General features: G+C 44.9%; 1 protein-coding gene across 1 annotated transcript in view; it reads left to right on the plus strand.

Moving 5' to 3' along the window:
• LOC119042440 (lambda-crystallin homolog) overlaps positions 1 to 20307 on the plus strand; it is a 37326-nt gene extending 17019 nt beyond the window's left edge. The window contains exons 4-6 of the mRNA XM_053657950.1: positions 10302 to 10407; positions 18224 to 18330; positions 19834 to 20307. Coding sequence (XP_053513925.1) covers positions 10302 to 10407; positions 18224 to 18330; positions 19834 to 19947 — 327 coding nt within the window. The 3' untranslated portion in view covers positions 19948 to 20307. The remainder of the gene's footprint in view (positions 1 to 10301; positions 10408 to 18223; positions 18331 to 19833) is intronic.
• Positions 20308 to 23222: the final 2915 nt, after the last annotated feature.

The following is a 23222-nucleotide window of genomic DNA, read 5'->3' on the forward strand; positions in this document are numbered from 1 at the left end:
TGTTCCAAACCAGAACTGGCCTCCCCAAGCCCCAGACAGCATTGTCCTGTCATGTTGGCCACACACTCACTCCCAGCCATCCTCATCTAGCCTTTTGATTCTGGGACAAGGGATATGAGTTATGGTCAGGTTTCCTCATATTAGTCATGGGCCTGTGTGAACAGAAGCAGGTTCCTTCAGGGTATGAGGCGAAACAAGCAGGGTCCTTTTATTCAAGAGGCCTTGCATCCTCCTGGGGCAGGGCTGGGGGTCAGGGGCCCCTGTTGGCCAGGGAACAAGCAACCTGCACATGAGGAATTGTTACCCTTAAGTTACAGTGCACGACGAGCTTCTTTATGGTGGGGAGGTGACACAAAGGGGACCAACTGCTGAGGTGAACATATTTCAGGGACAGAAAGATGACCTAAAATTGTGAATTTACTGCTATCACGACCTCTTACATTTCCCTCACATGTGCTGAGGCCACAAAGCGGTAGGCAGTCTTTGGTCTTCTCTCCTTTCATGAAGCAGTATCAACCTGGATCCACTTCTGCAGTTCTCATTAATCCCCAAGATGTTTCCTTCTCACATCTCCAACAGCATGCTGCCCCCACGGCTCGTCTTTTTCTGACAGTCTGGGGAGGCCCTGTCATTCCTCTGATGACATTTTTCCTTAAATATCACCCTGAGCAGGTGCTTTGTGACATTATCTGCCCATTACTCAGACTTCTACTTTTGGAAGAAAAATAGTACAAAATGGGGCAATGAGGATGAAAAGAAGACACTGGAGAAGCTCAGTCACTGATTTCACAGATTTTGGGACCAAGAAGGCAGCAGTTGTCCTGTGGCTTCAGAATCTCATCAAGAGAAAGCACATTCCAGGCAGTCAGTTACTTCCTGGTAGCAGGAAGGTGGGGCTGTGTTGAAGTTTTTCTTTGGAGGGAGTGTTGCAGACACTATGCACTGCTTCAGGCTGTGGCTCCCCTGGCACCTGTCCAGCAAGAAAAAGCTGAGGTTTGAGTGAAATATTATGGTACAGAAAGTGGCAACATCTATGTACTTGGCAAGAAGAGGCATGTAGAACAACAGGCCAGGACGTGAAGGGGAGTTAAAGGAGCCAGGAGAGAAGCAAGGCCCTCCATACTACACTCTCAGCTGTAGGAGTTTCTGCATATTATGGATTTTAAAATTTAAACTTAAGAGCTTAAGGTTTTAATTTTATTAAAGAAATCATGTGTAAAGTGTCTGAGTGAATCTCCTGTGGTCGAGAGAACCAGCCTGCAGCGCCCTTGCCCACTGAGCTGTGGGAATCTCTGAGCACCTTACCTCACCCTGCCCTGAGCTTCATGTCATAGGAATGAGTCACCTCTGTTTCCCTGTTGCAGTGCTGGCTGGGGTCCTCCGTTAGGATCCACTTGGGCAGCTCTCCTGCCTCACACATGGCCCTGAAGGAAGGCAGTTAGTTTTCTCTCTCTTCTTGTCCCACAGTGGGTCCCACCCTGAGTCCCAACTTGGGTTCTGTTGCACTCTTGCCTGTCCCATCCATAGTTTGTGGTTCCTTCTTTTTTATACTTTGTTTCTTTCTACTTTTGTTTCTTTTTTTGTTGTTTATCTTTTAGTCATTTTGGTTTTGTTGTTTGTTTTTGTATAGTTCCTTCTTTTGTGTTCTTCTGCCTGGGTTCAGGTGCAGTGGACACAGAGTCTGCCAATTGCCCATCACCGTTTGCCCTGGGTCACCATGCCTTTCTTTTCCTTTTCTCTCCAGGTCAAAAATTCACCCAGCCAAACTTTTTCCAAAATGTTTTTCTGCCATTCTGTCATTTCTGCCATTTGGGTGGAAATACACCCAATCAGTGGTAAGCATGAGGCTGAGGGAACCATCTCCTGCCCTCCAGCAAGTGGAACATGCTGACCATCCTGCCTCGCTCACATCCCTGCGCTCATTGTCCTTGTGCTCACCTGGCCTCTATCTTTCTTGCCTTTCAGAACCTGGGGCTTGGCTTGTCTGTGGCAGCAAGATCATCAGCTCAGGACGCTAAGGAGTTCTCTTAGCTCTCACTTCTCCAGCTCTCTCAGGCCATGCAGTTTACCAAAGCCCACCTGCCATGACTGTCCTTCTCCTTAGCTCTACCCATGTCTGTGTTCCAGCTCAATCGGGACTCCTGTGGGGACTTCAGGGTCTTTGGAGCAGATGTGGCACCTCCATCGCCAGGACTAGCCTCCACATAGATTGAGACCTGCTTCCTCACTGGCTTCAAGTTGGGAGAGCTTTCTATCCATGGCCTTTTGTTCAGAGAGAGGGTGATGCTTTTCATCCACAGGGAAGCACTGAATGGACAACAAGGGTCTTGGCATTTTAAGAAGTCACAGAACTGTATCAGAACCCACACCCATGGCGCAGCTCTGACCACTGGGCGAGGGTCAGTTAAGTAGAGGCCCTTCATATGCAATGTGGAGTCAGCCATGTAGTTGGGAAGACCCAGACCAAATGGGGCTCAGGATATGAGACCATGCATGGGATGTGGGTCTTGGGGAGTGCAGGACTCTCTCAAGAAGGCTGGCGATTGAAGAAGGTGTGCACAGAGTGCGACTTTTCTCCAGAACCATCGGTGAGGATGTGAGTGCTGCAGCAGCGAATTCTCTTCTGTCTGGAAATGTGGTTTGCTGGCTGGGAGTCACCAGTCAATTAGAACTACTTCTAGAAGTTGGTGTCTTTAAGAAGTAGACCATTTTTTATAATTGTATGTATTATTTTATGGAAGGTAACTTTCTCATTAGGCAAATTGGTTAGCAACAAAGCCCTACTGAAAGCAGATTTATTATTTTAGGGACACTTCCAGCCCCGTTACCAGACAAGCATAATGAAAACAATCAACCACATACCTAATTAAAAGAAAACCTGCTTGGCCTACCTGGGATTGCTTTAGTAGAGTTTAAAGTAAGAGCTCCTACATCAGTGTTGTAACGCTAAAAGAAAAGTAAATGAAAAGGCCATTATGCTGACACCTGACTAGTAATGACCACCAACAGATAATTCATCAATGAATATAAATGGTGGATTTTAGCTCCTCCACTGTGAGTTGGAAAGTTATCAGGCAGGAGGAGGTAATGGGCCTTTGGAATCGAAGATTGAAGGAAGGTTGGGGGTTCTCAAGAGAAAAGGCCCAGAAGGGCAGCTGCAGGTGACAGGTCACAAGGTGTAGCCTTGTTGCCTGGCCTCTTTGCTTCCATGGCCTGGGACCTGGACCTGGGCACAGAGAGGGGGTGTGCTGTGCCTCTGGTTTCGGAATGGGGCTTATATTCTTTGATTCAAATGTCTTTGTAAAACATTTTATTCCCAGAAGACCCACCAATGATCCTTGCCCTTGCTGAATGGTAGAACACTTCTTCACATTTGCACAAAAAGATAAGATTCTTTTGCTGTGTTTGTTTTGAAGTTCAAGACCTTTTCCATTTTTTTAGGCTCTATAATACTGTTTCTCCCTGAAAGCATTGTTACAAGCACAGCACAGCATGAACAAACACACCCAAGTGTTGACCCCTGGTACCTAAAGAGCTCTGGAACACCCCTGGCATTAGAACAAAGTCTTTCCTCTTTTTCTCTTTCATTTCTTGATTTGTTTCTATGTAAGAGATTTATTTTAAAGAATATTCAAAGAAAAACATACCACCTGTGTTTCCCCTATCCTAAGTCAAATGGCTTTTATTTTTCTGTGTTCCTGTCTAGTTTCTATTAAGAATACTTTCCTCAGGTATTCTTTTTTTTTTTAATGGCTTCATGATATTTCACTCAGTTGATCTTTTTAAAATCTAACCTTGTTTTAAGGTGGCCTCAAGTCTTCTGCCTTGATAATGTTTCATGAGCCCCTTTGCACGCACAGTCTCTCCTTGTAGAGTCTTCTCATGGAATTACTCCTGGCAGTGAGTTTCCCTGTTGTGCTTCTATGATCCGACAGGTGTAGCCAAAATGCCTGCAGAGGGTTTAACCCACACCTTTAGCCATCAGTGAAATGTGTGGCTTGGTGTCCCGCAGCCTGGTGGCATGTTCATCTTGCACTCCATCTCCTCCCCTGAGCACCTCCCTGGGCTCTGCACGGTGGGTGTTTCCTGGCTCTGACTCAGTGTCCTGTTGCATCAGTTAAATGTGGTGTTCAATCAGCTCTTCTATGACTTAGCAAAGTTTGCCTGAGTCGTTCTGCAGGAATGTTTGTGCCCTACATCCAAGAAAGCTTGCAGGCATTGGCATGAGGCTGAGCATCTGTCCAGCCCAGCCACAGCCCTTGAGCAACAGTGGGCAGTACTTAGCCATCTTTTCTTTACTGCTTATTAAAGTCTTGTATTTGCCTCACCTGGAAGGTAGCGTGGGTGGGTGGGTCTGATTGTGTCTTTTCACTCTTGCTTGCAGCCAGATTCGGACTGACTGTAGGAGAACTAATGCTTGTGAAGAGCATAGAAAGATCTCCTAAATCTAAGTAAATCGGGGGAGTAGATGCACATTCCAGTTAGCTTCTCATGAAAAGAGAAGAGCCATGAATCATCATGATATTCTTAATTTAACTTCAAGATCTGTAACTGTATTATCTCTGGCCCCAAGTCTGGGTGTTTCAAAAAAAGAGTGCAGTATCTCTCACTTGTACTTGAGTCATTTCTACACCAATGATTATTCTCATCCAGCCCATCTTTGAAATATCTTTGGAGATGAGGAGCTCACCCAGTTTAAGTTTGTTCCATCGTTGCTCTAACCAGAGACTGAGCTGAGCCCTCTTCCTGTAGTCCCTTTCTTGTATTATTATTATTTTTATTGCTGTTCAGGTACAGTTGTCTGTAGCCCCTTTCTTCTTGGCCTCTGACTACAGTGACACTAAACAAGTCCATTGCCTGCTTCACGCCTTTGTATGTAACATCTCATTATCCAGCATTTACCTGCGGTACAGCTTTCCCTGCCCCTATTACTCAGCTAAGACAATGGATTGATGCCCAGCAGCTCTGGTTGGGAGGAGTAGGAGGACTTGTACATGACCTAGTCCCGGTTCCTGGGATGCAAGTCTATGTTCCTGGTGGAAGTGCGGTGAAAAGTAGAGTGAAACAAAATAGATCAAAAGCTGGAGGTTAATAAAAACACTGGACAAGGAAATATGGCATGAAGATACATGAGAACAGTAAGTGAAAATGAGGGCATGCAAAAAATACGGGAATTGAATAAGAAAAAATGGGATGATCAGAGAGAAGGAAAAATAATTCTGTGTAGTTTGTAATCAATAGAGGAAATACAAGAGATTCATTCATCAAATACTGCACCCTTAAACACTGCAAGACTCCCCCGCCTCTCTCCTTTTCTCGGTGTCTATCCAAAAGATCAAGAACCACTGCACCCATCAGCCTTTTGCCTGTTGGTAATCATTAATGTGTCTTCTCTCCTCTCCCATCCCACAAAACAAGTGCTAGTTCAGATACCTGAAGGTGAGGACCGTGTTTGAACTTCTACTCTGTCTCTTGTGACAATCAACTTGGCTAAGCTAGAGAGCTTCTATAATTTGTTTACTTTATTAAAAGAGATTATTCACAGTTACCTGGGCAAGTTTCATCCCATCAGTTGAAAGGCCTCAAGAGGAGAAACTGAGGTTTCCACCATCAGTACCTGCTCCAGATTTGAGACTTGCCAGTGCCTACAATTGCAAAAGCCAATTCCTTATAATAAATCTTTTTCCATACATATAGCCTACTGACCGAGGTCCAGCCTATTCTGGACCAAGGTTCTCTCTGGTAGAGCCCTGACTGATATACCCCCAGACCTTGAATTAAGCTTAAAGTTTTTATCACAGTAATTGAGTACTTTATTAAGCATCTTAAATTTGCTCCTTACTCATGTGTGGCAGTTTTGTGCCACCCCCCACCTCAATTCCCCGTCCCCCCACCAAGCATGTCAGGTCCAACTCATGTGTTTTAGTCATGAGTTTGTGTTGATTGTGATAAGTTAGATTTTGACTAAAGGAAGTAGAAGCTAGAATGTTTTCAGTAAAGGGGATTCCTTACCACTTGGGCTGGGCTTTCCTCAAATGGTAATTTTTTAAGACATGTTGCAGCCAGGTTTTGAATTAACAGTAGCGTTAGCCACTCTGTATGAGTTTAGGAATCTTTGAACCACATGGGGCTTTTCTTTGTATATATGACTTGAGAATTTTACCACGTAACAGAGGAACTACTGATAGCTATATTGACAAATGTTGGTTGAACCACAGAGACCCTGGAGTGGGGTAGGGTGATTTAACCTTCAAACAGTGTGAAGTGTATTGCTTCCGAGGAATCATTGATCAGATTCACGGGCTCAACTCAAGCACTTGTTTCCACCTTTTGTACCATTGTAATTATGTATTGTAACTAATCCTGATAATATTAACACTTAGGCCCCAGATGTCATTAAGTCTCCGGGTCGTGTGGGAATGGAAACGTAAGTTTTCTCCCAGCTTTCTAAGATCTTCCTGCTGCCCTAGCAATGATCAAATTAATATGAGAAAATGACCAGACTTAGGATGTGCATACATGGGTTCCACAAGAATGTGGGACCTGAGGACACATGGGGCAGTGTGGCTTCTGTGCTATTCCGGACCAAGGAGAGGGAAGCAGGGGTCTGGGACTTCACAGGGGAGGCAAGCAACTCACAGGTTAGATGAAAAGTAGCAAACATGTGGTCAGCAAATTCTTGCTGAGCCACCCAGAAACCTTGGGGCACAGGAGAGAAGTCCAACAGACGGGCTTTTGCTTGGATCCTCCCCGCCTGCCACTAACTTCTCGTGTGCTAAGGTCACTGTGCTGAGGGTTTCTTCCTGAAGCAGGTTTTCCTATCTGAATTTCTTTTGGAAGTTAAAGGGGGGGAGGATCCGAGTTTCTTTCTGAATCTTTTGTTTCTTAAAAATAATCAGCTTGAAATAATCAATACTCCAAAAGGTATATTTTGGGATAGAAAACCCTGGTCCCACTCAGAGGAATGAAGCTCAGCAGCAAAATTAAGCAACTTGCACTTCAACACCTTCCACCCATGACCCTTTCATCACTGTGGGGTGCAGGGAGGGTAAACTGCCTCAGTGAGCGTCTCAGCTGAATCACTTGTTTCTTTTGTGTGGATTTAGTTTCTGAGTAAAAACTCAAGCTTAGAGAAATCTACTTCAATAATGCAAATGCAGCAGAAAGCATGAATTAGGAAGAGAAGATAGTACAGTGTTTTCCATTTTCTAACTTGTTCAGCTAATGAATAGTAACTGATAAAAGTAGAAAGCCCTTCCATAGACAAGCCAGGCTGGAGTGGAAAATATTTGGGAATTGGGAGGAGGTGAAGCTCCTCCCCTGCATGATGATGTAGCGTGGAGAGTCCCTCTAAGGCTTTCTGTGGTGGGGGCCACTGTTAGCTCACATGATACTTACAAATCAAAAACTAACTGCCACGGCTCCCTTGCTGGGTATTTTGAAATCCTTTTGAAGTCAACCCTAAAAGCACTAAGCACAATTATAAAGGAGCCAAGACAAACAGCACTGTGAGTGTGAGACAGCTTTCCTATGTACATCCCTCACAGTTTGAATGCCATTGTGAACTTCAGGCTGCGGAATGTAGGCCTGGAAGCCAAGGTCAGGGAGACTCTGTAGGGCCCTGCCTACTGCCTTTCCCAGCATTCTGGAGCCCATCGGGGCCAGGGGCCACCTCAGATGCCTGTGGGAAGCCTGGAGAGGGAGCCAGAGCCACCCTCCTGCCCCAAGGGCTTAGAGCATCACTGTGAGGTTCTGTGTATTACCTCCTTCCTTTGTTGCCCCTCCCTCCTTACAGCTTTGCTATCAGAAGTGAAGGGAGGTGAAACTTGTCAGCATTCAAATAAACAATACATTATTTTTTTTTAGATTTTATATATTTATTTTAGACAGTGGAAGGAAAGGAGAGGGAGAGAAACGATGTGTGGTTGCCTCTTGTGCGCACCCTACTGGGGACCTGACCTGACCCGTAACCCCAGCATATGCTCTGACTCAGAATCATACCAGCAACTCTTTGGTTTGCAGGATGGTGCTCTATCCACTGAGCAACACCAGCTAGGGCACAATAAATTAATTTGCTGCCATGAGCAGTCCAGATAAACTCATGGTTGGATGATTTAGAACTAATAGGAAACCTAGTAAGGTACCACCAGATTGGCAAACGTTTGCAAGCATGAGTCCACCAAGTGCTGACAGGGATGTGGAGAGATGGGACCACCTGTGTACCGCTGGAAGAAGCAGGACACGTGTGCAGCTGCTTTGGGAAGCAGCTCAGCTTTATCCCACACAACCAGTGATGTGTGCACAGGGGGACAGCAGTGATGCTTAGACACAAACCCCTCTCAGCAGCCCTGTTTATGCACTCGCAAGCTAGAAAAAAAAACCCAGAGTTACATGGACAGCAGGACAGGTGATTCAGCTGTGGTATTCATGCACCAGCGAGGACTGACAGACTACGGCGGTGCACATGCGCAGAGCCTGAAAGCGTGAGTTTGCATGAAAGAAGCAAGTCACAAAAGAATGCAGTGTGATTCTATTTCAAAGAAAATGAAAATAGGTAAAAAACACATCCTGTTGTTTAGGAATGTAAACATAGATGGCAAATATTAAAAGAAATGGCTATTACAAAAGTCAGATGTTTGTCTTTGGGAATGATGTGATCAGGAAGGTGGACATGGTGGTGACTGCAGGCCGTGTCTTCATTCTCTGAACTGTGCGTTCTCAGTTCGTGCACATCTTTTATCTCACACATCAAATTAGATGGAGAATGGCTCCCTCAACAAGTTTCCCCTCACACTTAAACCACACTGCCCCTTGCAGGTAGTTCTGTCTTTTTGGGTTTTTGGTCCAGCCTCTGCTTCTCCCCCTTGCCTCTTGGGAGGTCCAGACACCTGCATAGACCTGAGATGGCTGGTGTTTCTCCCTCAGCTGCTGGGCTGCAGGCCATGGAGTTTGGAGGTTGAGGGTACAAATCCCCTTTCTGCCTATTGGGCAACTTTGAAGTCTGGGACTTGAGAAGTCACCTGGCCCAGGGGAGGAGTTCCTGAGCATAGAGGACCTGGCCCAGATCCCCCCAGGGCTGTCTGGAGGGCCTCAAGACCATGGTGAACCTGCGATGGACATCTTGCCCCCATCCCAGACACTATCTCCAACAGGGAAGGGGAAAGGATTTGCTCTGTAACCCAGAATAACAAGCCATGTAGGGTAGGCCATGTGTCTGAGCCTGTCCTAGGGAGCTGGGTGGACAGTGTGTGGGTATGCCCTGGGGTAGGGGTGGAACCGAGATTTCCACAGCTGAGCTCTTCATCCTTTCCCCCTGGGAGCAGGGCTACCCAGGTTGCCAGTGGAAGAGGTGTCAGAGTGGCAGCACAGTGCACGGTCTCTTGTACAAGCAGTTTGGCCTGGCTGCAGGGCAAGAGCTGTGTCTGCACCCACAGCACTCTGTGTGTAAGGGACCACCCAGGAGGTGGGAGCTGGAGAGCTCACGGTCATCACACCTGTCTGACCAGTGACAACTCAGGAAAACGGAACAGTGTCCCCCATGTCTGTCTTCCTTACAGCTGAAAGGCCATGGTGAAAATAACCCTTAGAGGAGACTGAACTGACAGTGAAGGGCCCAGTGATGCAGATATGTCTAATGCATCGCTGCTCCTTTCAGAAGGATGTGAGGAGCAGACCAATTCACACCAATGGTCAATTTAACATACAGCCTAAAAGCCTAACAACTTTGCCTCTTGCTTCCCAATTTGCATTTGCAGAAGATTCTAGGGCCTCACCTTTGCCAACAAACACCCAGTTCTAAGCTGCATTTCATCAAAGAATATCATTCTTTACAAACTCATTAAAAGCTAAACAAGGCTGGGCATGCAGGCAGCACAACCTGGAGAGCAACTCTGCAGTTCTTTTGATGGCTCCAGTATTAGCAGATGAATAGAAAAGCCTTCTTGCTCTTTTCCTTCAGTGTTCTGTTTATTTCTTCCCTTTCCCTTCATCCTACCCGCCTTTGCCAGAGTTGCAAGTGAGATGTGGGTTGTGAGAAGGGAAGACAGTGAAATTGGGCACAGTACGGGAGCAGGTCAATTACAGCTATGGAGAAAGTTAATTGGTATTTGACATTTCACAAAATAGTCTCTTTTCAGGATTCATTCATATATTATAGTTTCACCATGAAAAACTCAATGAAACCACTATTATAGTGCCTGGAAAGTGTTTTTGGGTCCTGCCCCAGTTATGATGGAAGTGACCATAGGAAAGTGGTCTTTCCGGAGGACTCATCCATGTGCTACTCCCTCTCCACCATTTAGGAAGGAACGGTGTCTCCGACTGACCTGGACCTCGTCATGTCTCACGGCCTCGGCCTGCGCTATGCGTTCATGGGACCCCTGGAAACCATGCATCTCAATGCAGAAGGTAGGAGCTCGGATGGGAATTTTGTGCCGTGTAGAGTTTTATGTGTTTCAGAAATAATCAAAGGTTGTTTTTTCTTACAACTGAAAACAATATCATGTACAGGGGATGGTGGCCAGCCCTGGTCATTCACAATCGAGGCAGGACAGTGGCTATGTCCAGGGCCCCATGTGGGACAGCCATCAGGGAAGGACCAGAAGAGAGGTGGGTGATGTTGTGGAGACTTCTGCCTATCATCCAGCCTAAGAGAAGATAAAGTGGTATTTTCCTGAGAAAGATAATGAGATGATTTAGAGGCAAAAGAAAAGAAAAGTAGGGAAGTAACCACATGAACCTCTGCTGGACTTATCTTCTGCCTAAATATGGGCAGCTTGCAAGTGTGACTGGCTGAGCTGTAGGCTTCTTTCTGGGTGCCCTTGGTCAGTGGCCAAGTTGGGCCATTGGTTACCCTGGAAGCCACTTCAAAGGGCAAGCAGGAGGTAGGTATGAGCTCATGATCTGGTGACTCTAAAAGTATAGTCACTTGAGACAGGTGACACTTGAGAAGCTTCCAAGAATGAAATTGTCCACCAGATTTTAAGCCATTTAAAAAGAAGACATCATTTGAAAAACAAGCAATAAAACCTACACCAAATTAAAACAATGCATCAGAAAAGTCCTGGATAAAAATCTAGGGAAATGTCTCAAATAGTATTATAATGACTGTCTCTTGGTGTTGAAATTCTAAGCAAGTTCTATTACCTTTTTACTTTTCTGTGTTGTCATAAATTTCTATAATTATTGTATGTTGTTTTTCATAAATGTTGACTTGTAAGACATATGCAGAAAGAGAAAAGGAATATTGTATTCGGCTCCATGGTGTACATTTAACAAAAATATTGAGAAACTGAAGCTGATCCAGAAGTGACCAGAATTGTGTATGTGTGTGTGTTTGCATGTCTGTCTGTCCTGACTTTTGTGGGAGCTAAACCAGAGTGAAAGACTAGGAATGGCAGGCAGACAGGTTTGGGGTCAGCACATGGCAGGGGGAACTTTCTAGTAAGTGGAACTGATTGGACGGACAGGTCATGCTGTGAGTAGGATGTTTGGATGTTGATAGGAATCTCGCAGTGAGGTCAGAAGTTGGAGTAGATGACCCCTGGGAGTTTGTCTTAGATTTTACCATTTCACAAGGTTTTGGTAATACTTCAATTAATTTTCACCATAGTGATTAATGAAATGCAATTTCCAATGGATAATTCCAGACAGTTTTACCAGCTATTTTTTTGCACACAGCAGGTGCACACCTGGGGCTTTGAGTGGGTTAGTCATGTGTCACACAAATGTGTTTCAGTAGGTGACTTGATTCTTCCTTCACACCCAACTAAAGGGAGAGGGGACTCTCACCTGGCACCCACATGTTACTTTTGTGGTAGGATAACAGTTGAATGTAGGAGGATAACGTAAAGACAGAATTCATGAAAGTGAAACCAGAATTTGTCTTTTTTAAAAAAAGATTTTCTGGACTTCCGCCAAGATGGAGGCATAGGTGGATGTGCCGTGCCTTCTCACACAACCAAGTTTGGAGACAACTGAATATTAGCAACAGAAAACACAGCCAGAACACGGAAAATTGAACTTTTCGGAAGTCCGTTAACAACAAATTCTTCAGCCTGACCGGTAAGGGGCGAAACCAGCGGCTGGTGAAGCGGGATTGCACAGGAGGTCTCAGTCAGCCAGACTCAGGCGCGGAATCCAGACGCGGAATCCAGGCGCAGGGTTGGACCTAGTGAGCGACCGAACGAGCAACCAGGCGAGGGACCGCGGGGGAGACAGCGGGGCAGCGGGGCTGCGTGTTGACTGAGGTCGCGCATTTGTACGCGGGTGGACAGGTGAGGGAGTGGGTGGTTGGACCTGGCCGGCAGGTCACCACGGCAAGCGGCAGTGGAGGGCGCCGCCATTTCCCTGCTCTGACCCCACCTCCACATACAGCGTCATAACCCAGCGACTCTGAGTAGCCCGGCCCAGGTGAACCACCTAAGGCGCTGCTCCTCCGCACCCAGCTGTAAGAAACAGCAGAGGGGGCCGCCGTTTCCCCGCTCTGACCACGCCCCCACATACAGCGTCACAACCCAGCGACCTGGGAGTCCAAGGCCCCGCTTCTCAAACTTAAAGGGCCAGAACAGACCAAAAATGTCGCAGGAAGACCTCAAAGCCCCAGAGATAAATCTAAGCGACGAAGAAATAGCAAAACTCACAGACACACAGTTTAAAACATTGGTGATCAGGAGCCTCACAGAACTGGTTGATTATACCGACAAATTAGACAAATATATGAAGGCGAAACTAATTGAAATGAATGGAATTGCACAGGACACCAATAGCAATGAAAAGGAAACTGGGACTCAGATCAATGGAGTGGACCAGAAGAAAGCAAATAATGGCCAAACAGAAAAGAGTCAAGAAGCAAGAATTCAAAGAAATGAGGAGAGTCTTAGGAACCTCCAGGACATCTTTAAACACTCCAACATCCGAATTATAGGGGTACCAGAAGGGGGAAAGGCACAGCCACCAGTGGAAAGATTATTTGAACAAATAATAAAGGAGAATTTCCCCAATCTGGCAAAGGAAATAGACTTCCAGGAAATCCAGGAAGCTCAGAGAGTACCAAAGATGTTGGACCCAAGAAGAAACACACCAAGGCACATCATAATTACATTACCCAAAATTAAAATGAAGGAGAGAATCCTAGAAGCAGCAAGAGCTAAGGGGACAGTCACCTACAAAGGAGTCCCCATCAGACTGTCAGCAGATTTCTCAAAAGAGACCTTACAGGCAAGAAAGGGCTGGAAAGAGGTATTCCAAGTCATGAAATCCAAAGACCTACAACCAAGATTGCTCTATCCAGCAAAACTTTAATTTAGAATGGAAGGACAGATAAAGTGCTTCTCAGATAAGATCAAATTCAAGGAGTTCATCATCACCAAGCCCTTATTATATGAAATGTTAAAGGGACTTATCGAAGAAAAAGAAGTTTAAAAAATATGAACAGTGAAAGGACAACAAACTCACAGTTATTAAGAACCACACCTAAAACCAAAGCAAACTAAAAGGACAGCTAGATCAGGAGTGGAAACATAGAAATGAAGATCTCAAGGAGGGTTAGCAACAGGGGAGTGGGAGGAAGAGAAGGGGAGAGAAGCTACAGAAAATAAGTAGCATAGAAAATAGAAGTAGATAGAAGATAGATGGGGGGGGGCAAGAATAGCATGGGAAATATAGAATCTAAAGGAATTGAGACACATGGTCATAAACTAAAGGGGGGGTAATGGCGGGGATGGGGGGTAGGGTGGAGGGGAATGAAGGGGGGAATAGAACTGTAACAGCATAATCAATAAAAAATTAAAAAAAAAAAGAAAAAAAGAAAAAAGAACAGCAAAATGTAGCACTGGGATTACATTTCTGTCTTCCACAATAGGTAACTAATAAATTTTTTTCCCTCTTAAAAAAAAAAAAAAAAAAAAAGATTTTCTTTACCTATTTTCAGAGAGAGGAGAAGGGAGGGAGAAAGAGAGAGAGAGAAACATCAATTGGTTCCCTCTAACACACCCCCAATCGGGCCCAGCTCGCAACCCAGGCGTGTCCCCTGACTGGGAATCAAACCAGTGACCCCTCAGTTTACATGCTAGCACTCAATCCACTGAGCCACACCAGCCAGGGCAGAAGTGAAACCAGAGTTTTGAAGTATCATTAAAGTAAAGCCTCGGATAATTTTTAAATGTTTTTTTTTCAACCAGAACCTTAAAAGTGATGAACGTATTGAAGCATTTGAGATACGTGAGGACATTGGTGGAAAATCACCTTTTTTTTTTTCTTGAGAAAAATAAGATAATTCAGGTATCAGAAGTAACAGATAGGGAGAGGCCTGAGAATTGCTTTGACTCTCAAACAAGTAGAAACCAAAGCCGATGAAACCAGAAACTCAGGAATCAAACATTGTGGCCCATAACAATTTTTCACCCAAAGGAGATTTGATAAGAAAACCTAATTGACTTAATATGATAATAGTAGACGGATGCAGTTTTCAACTTCAGAGCATTCCATGGAACAGAGTTAAACAGTTAAAGATCGGGCTCGGGACTGTTGGAAATGGGTATGACCCCTGACAGTGTCACCCAGGGTATATCAAGATTGGAGTTGGGAGAGTTTTCTTTTTTCTGAAGTTATTTTCGTAAAGCCAGCATCTCAGGTTAAGGCTAGTTATTAGTCTTAAAAGCTACAGTTTATCTAAGAGGGGTAAAAATATTTGACGATTTGTTTTGAATCTCATAAAATAGCAACTAAGAAACAGGAGGCCAGCATGCTTCCTTTGTTTTGTGGCTGCTTTTTAAAAGTAACACCCACCTGAGGTAATGTCCCTGTGCTTTGGGCCTTTTTGATCTTTCCTAATAAGTTCTGGCTCTTAAAAGCAGGTGAATTCACCTAAGGGGGGTGGGTTTGTGAGCTGTGTGAAAACCAGACTCCTCTGGTGTGGGTAGCAATTAGGGCTCCCCAAGAAACAACACCTGGCCCTGGCTGGCGTAGCTCAGTGGATTGAGCGTGGGCCTGCAAACCAGAAGATCGCCGTTCGATTCCCCGTCAGGGCACATGCCTGGGTTGCAGGCCAGTTCCCGGCAGGGGACGCACTAGAGGCAACCATACATTGATGTTTCTCTCCCTCTCTCCTTCCCCTCTAAAGATAAATTCTTTAAAAAAAATTAAAAATAACACCCAAGAGACAACACCCAAGGTCGTGTCTCAGCTGCTGCCTCCATCTGCCTCCATGGTGACACTGCCTCCATGGTGACATTGGCATTGGCTGACATTGGCCACGCAGCCTACTCTGTAAACAGATGGGACAGCTCTCTGCCACTCCACCACTCCATCACCTTGGGTTGTGCTGGCTCAAGGCACTGTCCACCTTACTGTCCACCTTCAGGGCCCACAGCCAAAGAATAACAAGTCAGAAAGCAGCCAGAGAAGCTAAATCCAGTCTTGTGGTAATCAGTTCGTTCTCCCATTTTTCCTTATTCCATATAAACATCTCTTAAGAAATTAGATTCAAAGTCTTCTAAAAAGCTAAACTCCCTGAGAGTTTTTGGAAGTACTGTGCACGGTTGAACAGAATAGAGGGCATGAACACGTGCAAAAGAAAACAAGGGAGGTTCACTCCATAGTAACACGGAGGAGGGACAGGCTGTGGGATAAAAGGTGAAGTGGCTTTTTCTTTTCATTTCCACTGAAATTGCTACTTGAGAACATCCCCACTCAATCCTCCTCTTATACTGCTCCAGTGGAAGGGGAGATATTGCAAATGCCAGTCCGGTAATGAATTTGCTGGGACATTGTAAATGTTCATGTGACACTAAGTCACCATGAACTTGTACTTTTAAACTACTGGGAGAGCTGTCCTGTGGTGTTGGGTTTTCCACCCACGTGCTGGCTGTGTGGCTTCTTGCTGTCACCATGAGGTTGGCGAGACTGGCCCCTGCCCCACGAGCCTGAGTGTATCTGTGGAAAGGGTTTTTGTATTTGTAAGACTGAAGTTTGCATTGGCTTCCTGGAAAACTTGGGGAGAAATTGTGAATTACAGTTTTACTGTGTTTTACTCTATCTTAAAGAAATAAGTACCCCTTTAAAGCCACAAATTTTATAAAAGGCAGGGAGAAAGAGTTCTAGAAGGCCCCTGGGCGATTCAGATGACTTTACAGGGACACTGAAAAGGCTTGTTCAGAAAATGTGAAGTGATCCACGTGAAACACGGCCCTTGACTGCACGCACGGCTTCTTGCTGCTCAGCGAGGACAAGGAGACAGAAGCGGCTCTAGGAGGGCCCAGCAGGCCTGTCTCCCTGCACACACGCAGCAGCTCCAGCCAGTCCTCCCGTTTTCTTCTCATTTAGCACCTTCACCACTTGTTTGAGTCTTGTGATCTTTGCTTCCCCAAAGAAATAACTGTATGTGTGTCTAGATTTTACCACCTTTAGTTTGAATAAACAAACACATAGATGAAGTGAAAAAAATGTTTAATTTCCAAAGGAAATAAATGTAAAGGTTGTTTTCTGTGTTCTGGACATGCTGATGAGCCCTTTCAGATAGCTGGCCAGGGCCGGAACCTTTGGAAAGTCTTCTGGAATCCTGAATTGTCAGGTTATACTTGTGTTAAATGAAATGAAACCCCTTATTTTAAAACAAGGGTATTCACCACTTAATTATAGGTGCTAATATCATAAAGTTGGTATATTTGAATTTTGTACCCTTCAAAGCAATTTCTAAGAGTAATTTTGATATAATTTTAGCACAGTAAAAGAGAAGGAAAATAAAACTGAAATTCAGTAAATTCAGTCTCACAACAGTGTGGGTCCACCAAAACTAAACCCCAAAGAAGTTTGTCTTTTTTTTTTTTAAGAATATCTTGTGGTGATTGTTTTTATTTAACATTAGTTTAAAACAGTTTTTCTGGGGTGGATGAGAGCCAAGCTCGGGGATCTTTGCAAATTCTACTGTTCATTTGTTCCTGCGTTACCTTCTACCCTGACTGACCAGCCTGTCTGTTTGTGAAAGATGTTGGAACCAGGCCAAGGGTGGCATAGTGAGCAGCTCAGCCGTGTCTCCAGCAGGCCCAGGACTTAGAGATGCCTCTTCTATGTGCACCCTGGGTCGGCTTCTGATGGGACTTGTTCCTCACACATGGGTACACTGGCCCAGCCCTGCTGCCTCCCAGGCAGGGAGGGGAGCAACACCAAGAGCAGACTGTCCCAGCAGGCTTGCTCCATGTGCTGGGAGGTGAGACCACTAGACTACTTTCATCTCTGTGTATGTCTTACTCTAACTGAAGGGCTCAGCTTCAGTCACACACAACGCACAGCTGCTTCTAATTTACTGTGCTTCTTCCTCCTCTGTCCTGTGCGAGTGAGCATCTTCTTCGTGGGTTTCTCCATCAAAATCCTAGGACTGTATCTCAGCATTTGAGAGTATGGTTGGGTTCCTCAGGGCCAGGCAGCTGCAGAAGCAGTTGGAGAGCATTGTAGACGAGGCTCAGGGGCAGCCTGTGCTTGAGTGACGGGGCTGTCTTCCACTGGCCACACTCCAAGCCTACATTAAAGAACATGCCACTGCCCTGGCTGGTGGCTAGGTGGGCTGAGTGCCAGCCTGGGAACTGAAGGGTTGCCAGTTCAATTCCCAGTCAGGGCACATACCTGAATTATAGGCTAGGTCCCCGATTGGGGGTTTGTGAGAGGCAACCAGTCAATATCTTTCTCACATTGATGTTTCTCTTCCTCACTTTCTCTCTCCCTTCCCCCCTTTCTAAAAATAAACAAATAAAACATATATTTAAAAAAGTGTCTGCTGTCTTGTAGGCACCCAACCAAGTGGTTACTAGAAATCAAGGGAACAGAGTAAAATGAGAAAAGATTTATGAACTGTGACATTTGTGGTTCTTAGAAAATACACTCAAGCCATTTTTACAAGTAACCTTGTAGATGCATTGTAAAAGGTAACTTTCTTGGTGAACATAGGACTTAATGGGATAACGCAGGAACTAGGCTGAGTGGAGTCCTGTGCGGTACACTAAGGAAGATAGAACAGCAGGCCCCAAGGGCTTTCAGGATTTTGAGATCTGAGAGAAAACTTGATGAGTGACCGACTCATGGTGAGGGCCCTCAGTCCCCAGCGCCGGCTAATCCTGTTCACTGCCCATCTCCTCCTTTTCTTCACTCACAGGAAGAAAAGAATGTCTTAGTTGGGGGTTCTGTAATGTTCTGGCTAATTTTGTGAATTATTGTGTTCATGTGGTTTCAGGTATGTTAAGCTACTGTGACAGATATGGAGAAAGCATGAAACATGTCCTCAAGACTTTCGGACCCATTCCAGAGTTTTCTGGGGCCACAGTTGAAAAGGTTCATCAGGTACGTGGTCTGACTACAGAAAGTTGTGTGGGCTGAGTGGAAGCCCTGTGTCGTAGGGACATTTTGTATGCATCTAGAATCTTTGCCTTTGGTTTTGATGACCCCTCATCCCTAACTTTGCTGTCTACAAGTTCTGCCATGGTCCTCAGAGACCTTAAGAGCAGTGTGACTAGTGAAGTAGGAGCTCACTGTGACTCGTCTCTAAGGAGCTGGAGTCTCTGGATTCAGAAAGCTCTTATTCACCGAGGGTCTACTCCTCTCCTTTTGTCTTTGAAAGCAAATTCAGTTTGCACAAGTAGGAACAACAGTTATGCTTCTGCTGAATTACTTCTTCTTCAGGCTGCTTTGTTCTTTTTTATTTTTGAAAGTTTTTACTTGCAGTTTATAATCAATTTTATATTATTTTCAGGTGTACAGCATAGTGGTTAGACAATTATATGATTTACAAAGTGTTCCCCCTGATAAGTCTAGTGCTCACCCAACACCATATGTAGTTTTACACTATCATTGACTATGTTCCGTGCTTTACTTTACATTCCCATGACTGTTTTGTAACTGCCAATTTTTACTTCTTATCCCTTAATCTTTTTCACCCATTCTTCTAAATCCCTCTCCTATCTGGCAACCATCAGTTTTAGTCTCTCTGTGTATGAGTTTTTTTCTGTTTTGTTTATTTTTGTTTTTCAGATTCCACATGTAAATGAAATCATATGGTATTTATCTTTCTCTGTTTGACTTATTTCATAGAATAATATCCTCTACATCCATCCATATTCTCACAAATGCTAAGGTTTCATTCTATTTTTTATGGCTGAGTAATATTCTATTGTGTATATGTACCATCTCTTCTTTATCCATTTGTCTGTTGATGGGCCCTTGGATTGCTTTTATTATAAATAATACTGCAATGAATATAAGGATATCTTTTTGAATTATGTTTTCAATTTTCCAGATATATGCCCAGAAGTGGAATTACTGTGTCATAAGGCAGTTCCATTTTTAATTTTTTGAGAAACCTCACACTGCTTTCCACAGTGGCTGCACCAATTTGTATTCCCAGCAACAGTGTACAAGGGTCCCCTTTCTCCACATCCTCACCAGCACTTGTTGTTTGTTGGTTTATTGATGATAGCCATTCTGACAGGATGAGGTGATATTTCATTGTCATTTTAACTTTAATTTCTCTGATGATCATTGATATTGGGCATTTTTTTGATACATCTGTTGGTCATCTGCATGTCCTGTTTGGAGAGTGTGTATTCAGGTCCTCTGCCCCTTTTTTAATTGGATTGTTTGGGGGTTTTTTGGTGTTAAATTGTATGAGTTCTTTATAAGTTTTGAATAATAACCTCCTATCAGATGTATCACTGGTGACATGTTCTCTATTTGGTAAGTTGTCTTTTTGTTTTGTTGAAGGTTTTCTTTGCTGTCTGAAATGTTTTAGTTTGATATAGTCCCATTTGTTTAGTTTTTCTTTTTGTCTCTTATTTTCCCTGAACCCAGGCCATGTGTATGAAAGTCCCAGCTGACCCTGAGCACTTGGGTGCCAGGAGGCAGTGGAGAGATCAGTGCCTCATGAGGCTTGCCAACCTGAAGAGTCAGATGCCGTCCCAGTGAAGTGCTGTAGAATGCTGTCGCTCCCCTCAGCGGAAGTCCTAATTGATGGGATCATAATTCACTTCTGATTGTGCCTTGGATGTGGGTACAATTCAAAGTAGCGTTGAATTCTCAGGGCTTTTGATTTTCTGCCACCTGGGCAAGCAAATCCTGTCAAGATTATCCCTTTTGATTTTCAAGTGTGATTATGTAGCCTACATTTTATAGCTAATGATTGTTTCAAATCATTTTAATCTGTAGCAAAATATTTTTTAAATTATTTCCAATCTCTTTCTGAGTACTCTGTGGCCCTGCATTTTTGAGACAACTAACTACTTTCACTTTGCCAGTGCTTATTCTGAATAAAATTTTTTGATTCCATATAGTCGTTCTTTTTCTTCTGATCTTTCTGAGAAAGATAATTTTGATCCTGATGTTTGACGTGTTTAGAGTGACCTAATGAATGACTAAGAAGCAGATACTTCATTCTGGGTCCTTTGTCTTTCGTTCAGTAAAAACCTTCCCATTTGGGCCAGTGTTCCCCACAGCATGTCCCACTGTGCCCTGTGACTCTGGAGTCAGCTGTGTTTGGGAGACTCCATAACCACCTGCCCTTGGGCACTCATCATACCTGTTGGAATTTAGGGGCTCCAAGTTCTGAGTAAAGATACCTTTTATTTTAAAATCCTCACTCAAGAATATGATTTTATTGGTTTGAGAGAGAGAAACATCAGCGTGAGAGAGTAACATTGATTGATTGCCTCCTATACATGCCCCCAACCTGGGATCAAACCTGCAACCTCTTGGTGTCTGGGACAATGCTCCAACCAACTCAGCTACCTGACCAGGGCAAGATACCTGTTTAACTTCACCCAACGCTCCCTCATCTTCTTTGACATGGAAGTGTGTTCCTAGCACTAGCTCTCCAAGTACTCTGGTAAATAGCATAAAAGAGCTTCTACCCCGCAGGACCGGCACGCCACAATAACTTTGGTCACTAGATGCTCTTGATGGCTCCCAGCCCAAATGATGCTCCAGCCTTTCTGTTTCGAGCAAGAGGCTTCCCAGCTTCACCCAGTAGGAGATGCCTTCCTCAGAGCCAAGGCTGCAGTGGTGCTGGAACCAGTGTCCCCAGCTGCGAACTGTGTAGTGCACATCACTCCCCCATCACATGCACTTATTTGTTTAATTTTGTTTTATTTAAAAAATTATTTCTTTTTCGGTTACTGTTGACATATAATATTATTAGTTTCAGGTGTATATTACAGTGGTTAAACATTTATGTAACTTATGAAGTGATCGCCTCATAAATCTGGTACCCACCTGACACCATACATAGTTACTACAATATCATCGACTATTCCCTGTGCTGTACTTTATATCTCTGTGACTGTTTTTATAACTGGCCACTTGTACTTCTTAATCCCTTTCCCTTTTTCACCCTCCCCCCACACACGTTCATTTATGAAACAACGTCCACTGAGCAGCTGTGATGCACCAGGCATCTCATACAGGGTCACTGCCTTTCAGCAGTCTATTGTAAAACAACAAAATGTTAGAATAAAACAGGACAGTGCTCCACAGGGCCATATACACAGGAGATCATGACTGCCTGTGCCTGGGTGTTTCCTGGAAGGCCTCATAGCAGGCAACCCTTGAGCTGGGTCTTGAGTCTTTCTGGCTGAGGGAGCAGAGCAGGTAAGAGTGCTGGGCACCCTGGAAGGGGAGTGGCTGCAACCTGAAAGAGGGGAGGCTGGAGCAGGGCAGACCCAGACGGCATAGCCTTGGGGGGGCGCATCAATGGTCAGACCTCACACAGAGCAACAAAGCCTAAATGGTCTAGGTCTAGGATATCTAGGTTACAAGTGATCCAGTCATCAGGATTTCAGAAAGTTTTTCCTTGCAATGGAGGGGACTGAGCGGGAGGCGGAGCCAGTTTCAGTCCACCTAGGGGCTGATAAGTGAGTGCAGAAAACATCCCAGAGGTAGGGCTAGGTCATCAGGTGAGCTGAGACAGGTGACATCAAAGCCTCAGAGTGTTGACTCCAGCAACTGTGCAGATATTGTGCCATGGTATAGGATAAGGGCATTAATTAGGAGGAGGGCCAAGAAATTTGAATGTCCCAGATATTAAACTTCCTGGAAAAGATAATGTAGCAAAACATGAAGGAAGCTGTCAACCCCGAAAAGATCCTTTTTCATCTGATTAAGTCGTAGCCTCTCCTTAAACTCTGATGACTCAGTCCCTCCCTCTGTGACCTGTTGGTGGGCTGCTTCTGAGTTACAGTCAAGCCCTTGTTTTTCTCCATAGCTTCCGGCTCCTGCTTATTTCCCTTCAACGTACTCCCTGTTGTCTCCTCAGAATCTCTGCATCGTGCTCAATGCCTGCCTGATTCCTTCCCTTAGGAGCACGCAGAGGCTGCCCACGGTCCCTGGACCCAGCTCTGGAGTCACTGATGTGCAGATGACCTAGCTGGGGGACATGGGGTGTTGGCAGGTGTCACACAGACGTGACCTGTTGGTTTTTCAGCATTGATTATCCACTTGGGTCCCAGAAGGAGTAGCCAGGTGAGGTTGTCTGGCCTGACACTCAGGCCAGTAGGAGAGTAAGGCTGGCACATCCTGAGGTCCCTGTGGCAGTGTGGGCAGGATGACTGCAGACAGTTTGGATCACATTTATTTATGAGTAAGTTCTGTTTCCCCACCTTTGCTGTGCAGTGTTGTATGGGTATCAAGTCTGTCCTGACAGACAGCAGAAATGCTTCTCGGTTTTGCTTGCAGCTGTCACAAGGTGTAATAAGGCGAAGTCACCGAAAGTGATGGCCTGAGAGAATGCCAGAGAGCCAGTCTAAGGGCTGAAAAATTAGGCCTTCCCAGCAAGAACAGCATAGAGCATATTTGTGGCCCTGGGCCCGGGAGCACAGAAGACAGTTACGGAAATTGCTGCATAGAGCAAGGAATGGGTCCAACTAAAGGAAGGGCCAGGTATGTGAGCATGACTTCCCAAAGACCCCAAGCAATCTTTGAGATAAATTACAAGACAAAAGCATAGCTTCAGCTTGCAGGAGGCCTTTTTGCCCTTCAGTTTATTATCCCTGGGGCCTCCATGCTCAGATGAGTTTAGCTACTATGAAAGCTCATGTACTAGTTTTCTAATTAATGTCCTCTTTCTGTCCCAGGATTCCAGTACACTGCATTTCATAGCCAAGTCTCCTCTCTGGTCTGGGACAGCTTCTCAGTCTTGCTTTGCTTTTCATGACCCTGATTGTTATAGGAATCCCAGCCAGGTAGCCTGT

Source organism: Artibeus jamaicensis, unplaced genomic scaffold (genome assembly GCF_021234435.1).
Source record: "Artibeus jamaicensis isolate MK-2021 breed Jamaican fruit bat unplaced genomic scaffold, CSHL_Jam_final contig_2002, whole genome shotgun sequence".
Lineage (NCBI taxonomy): Eukaryota > Metazoa > Chordata > Mammalia > Chiroptera > Phyllostomidae > Artibeus > Artibeus jamaicensis.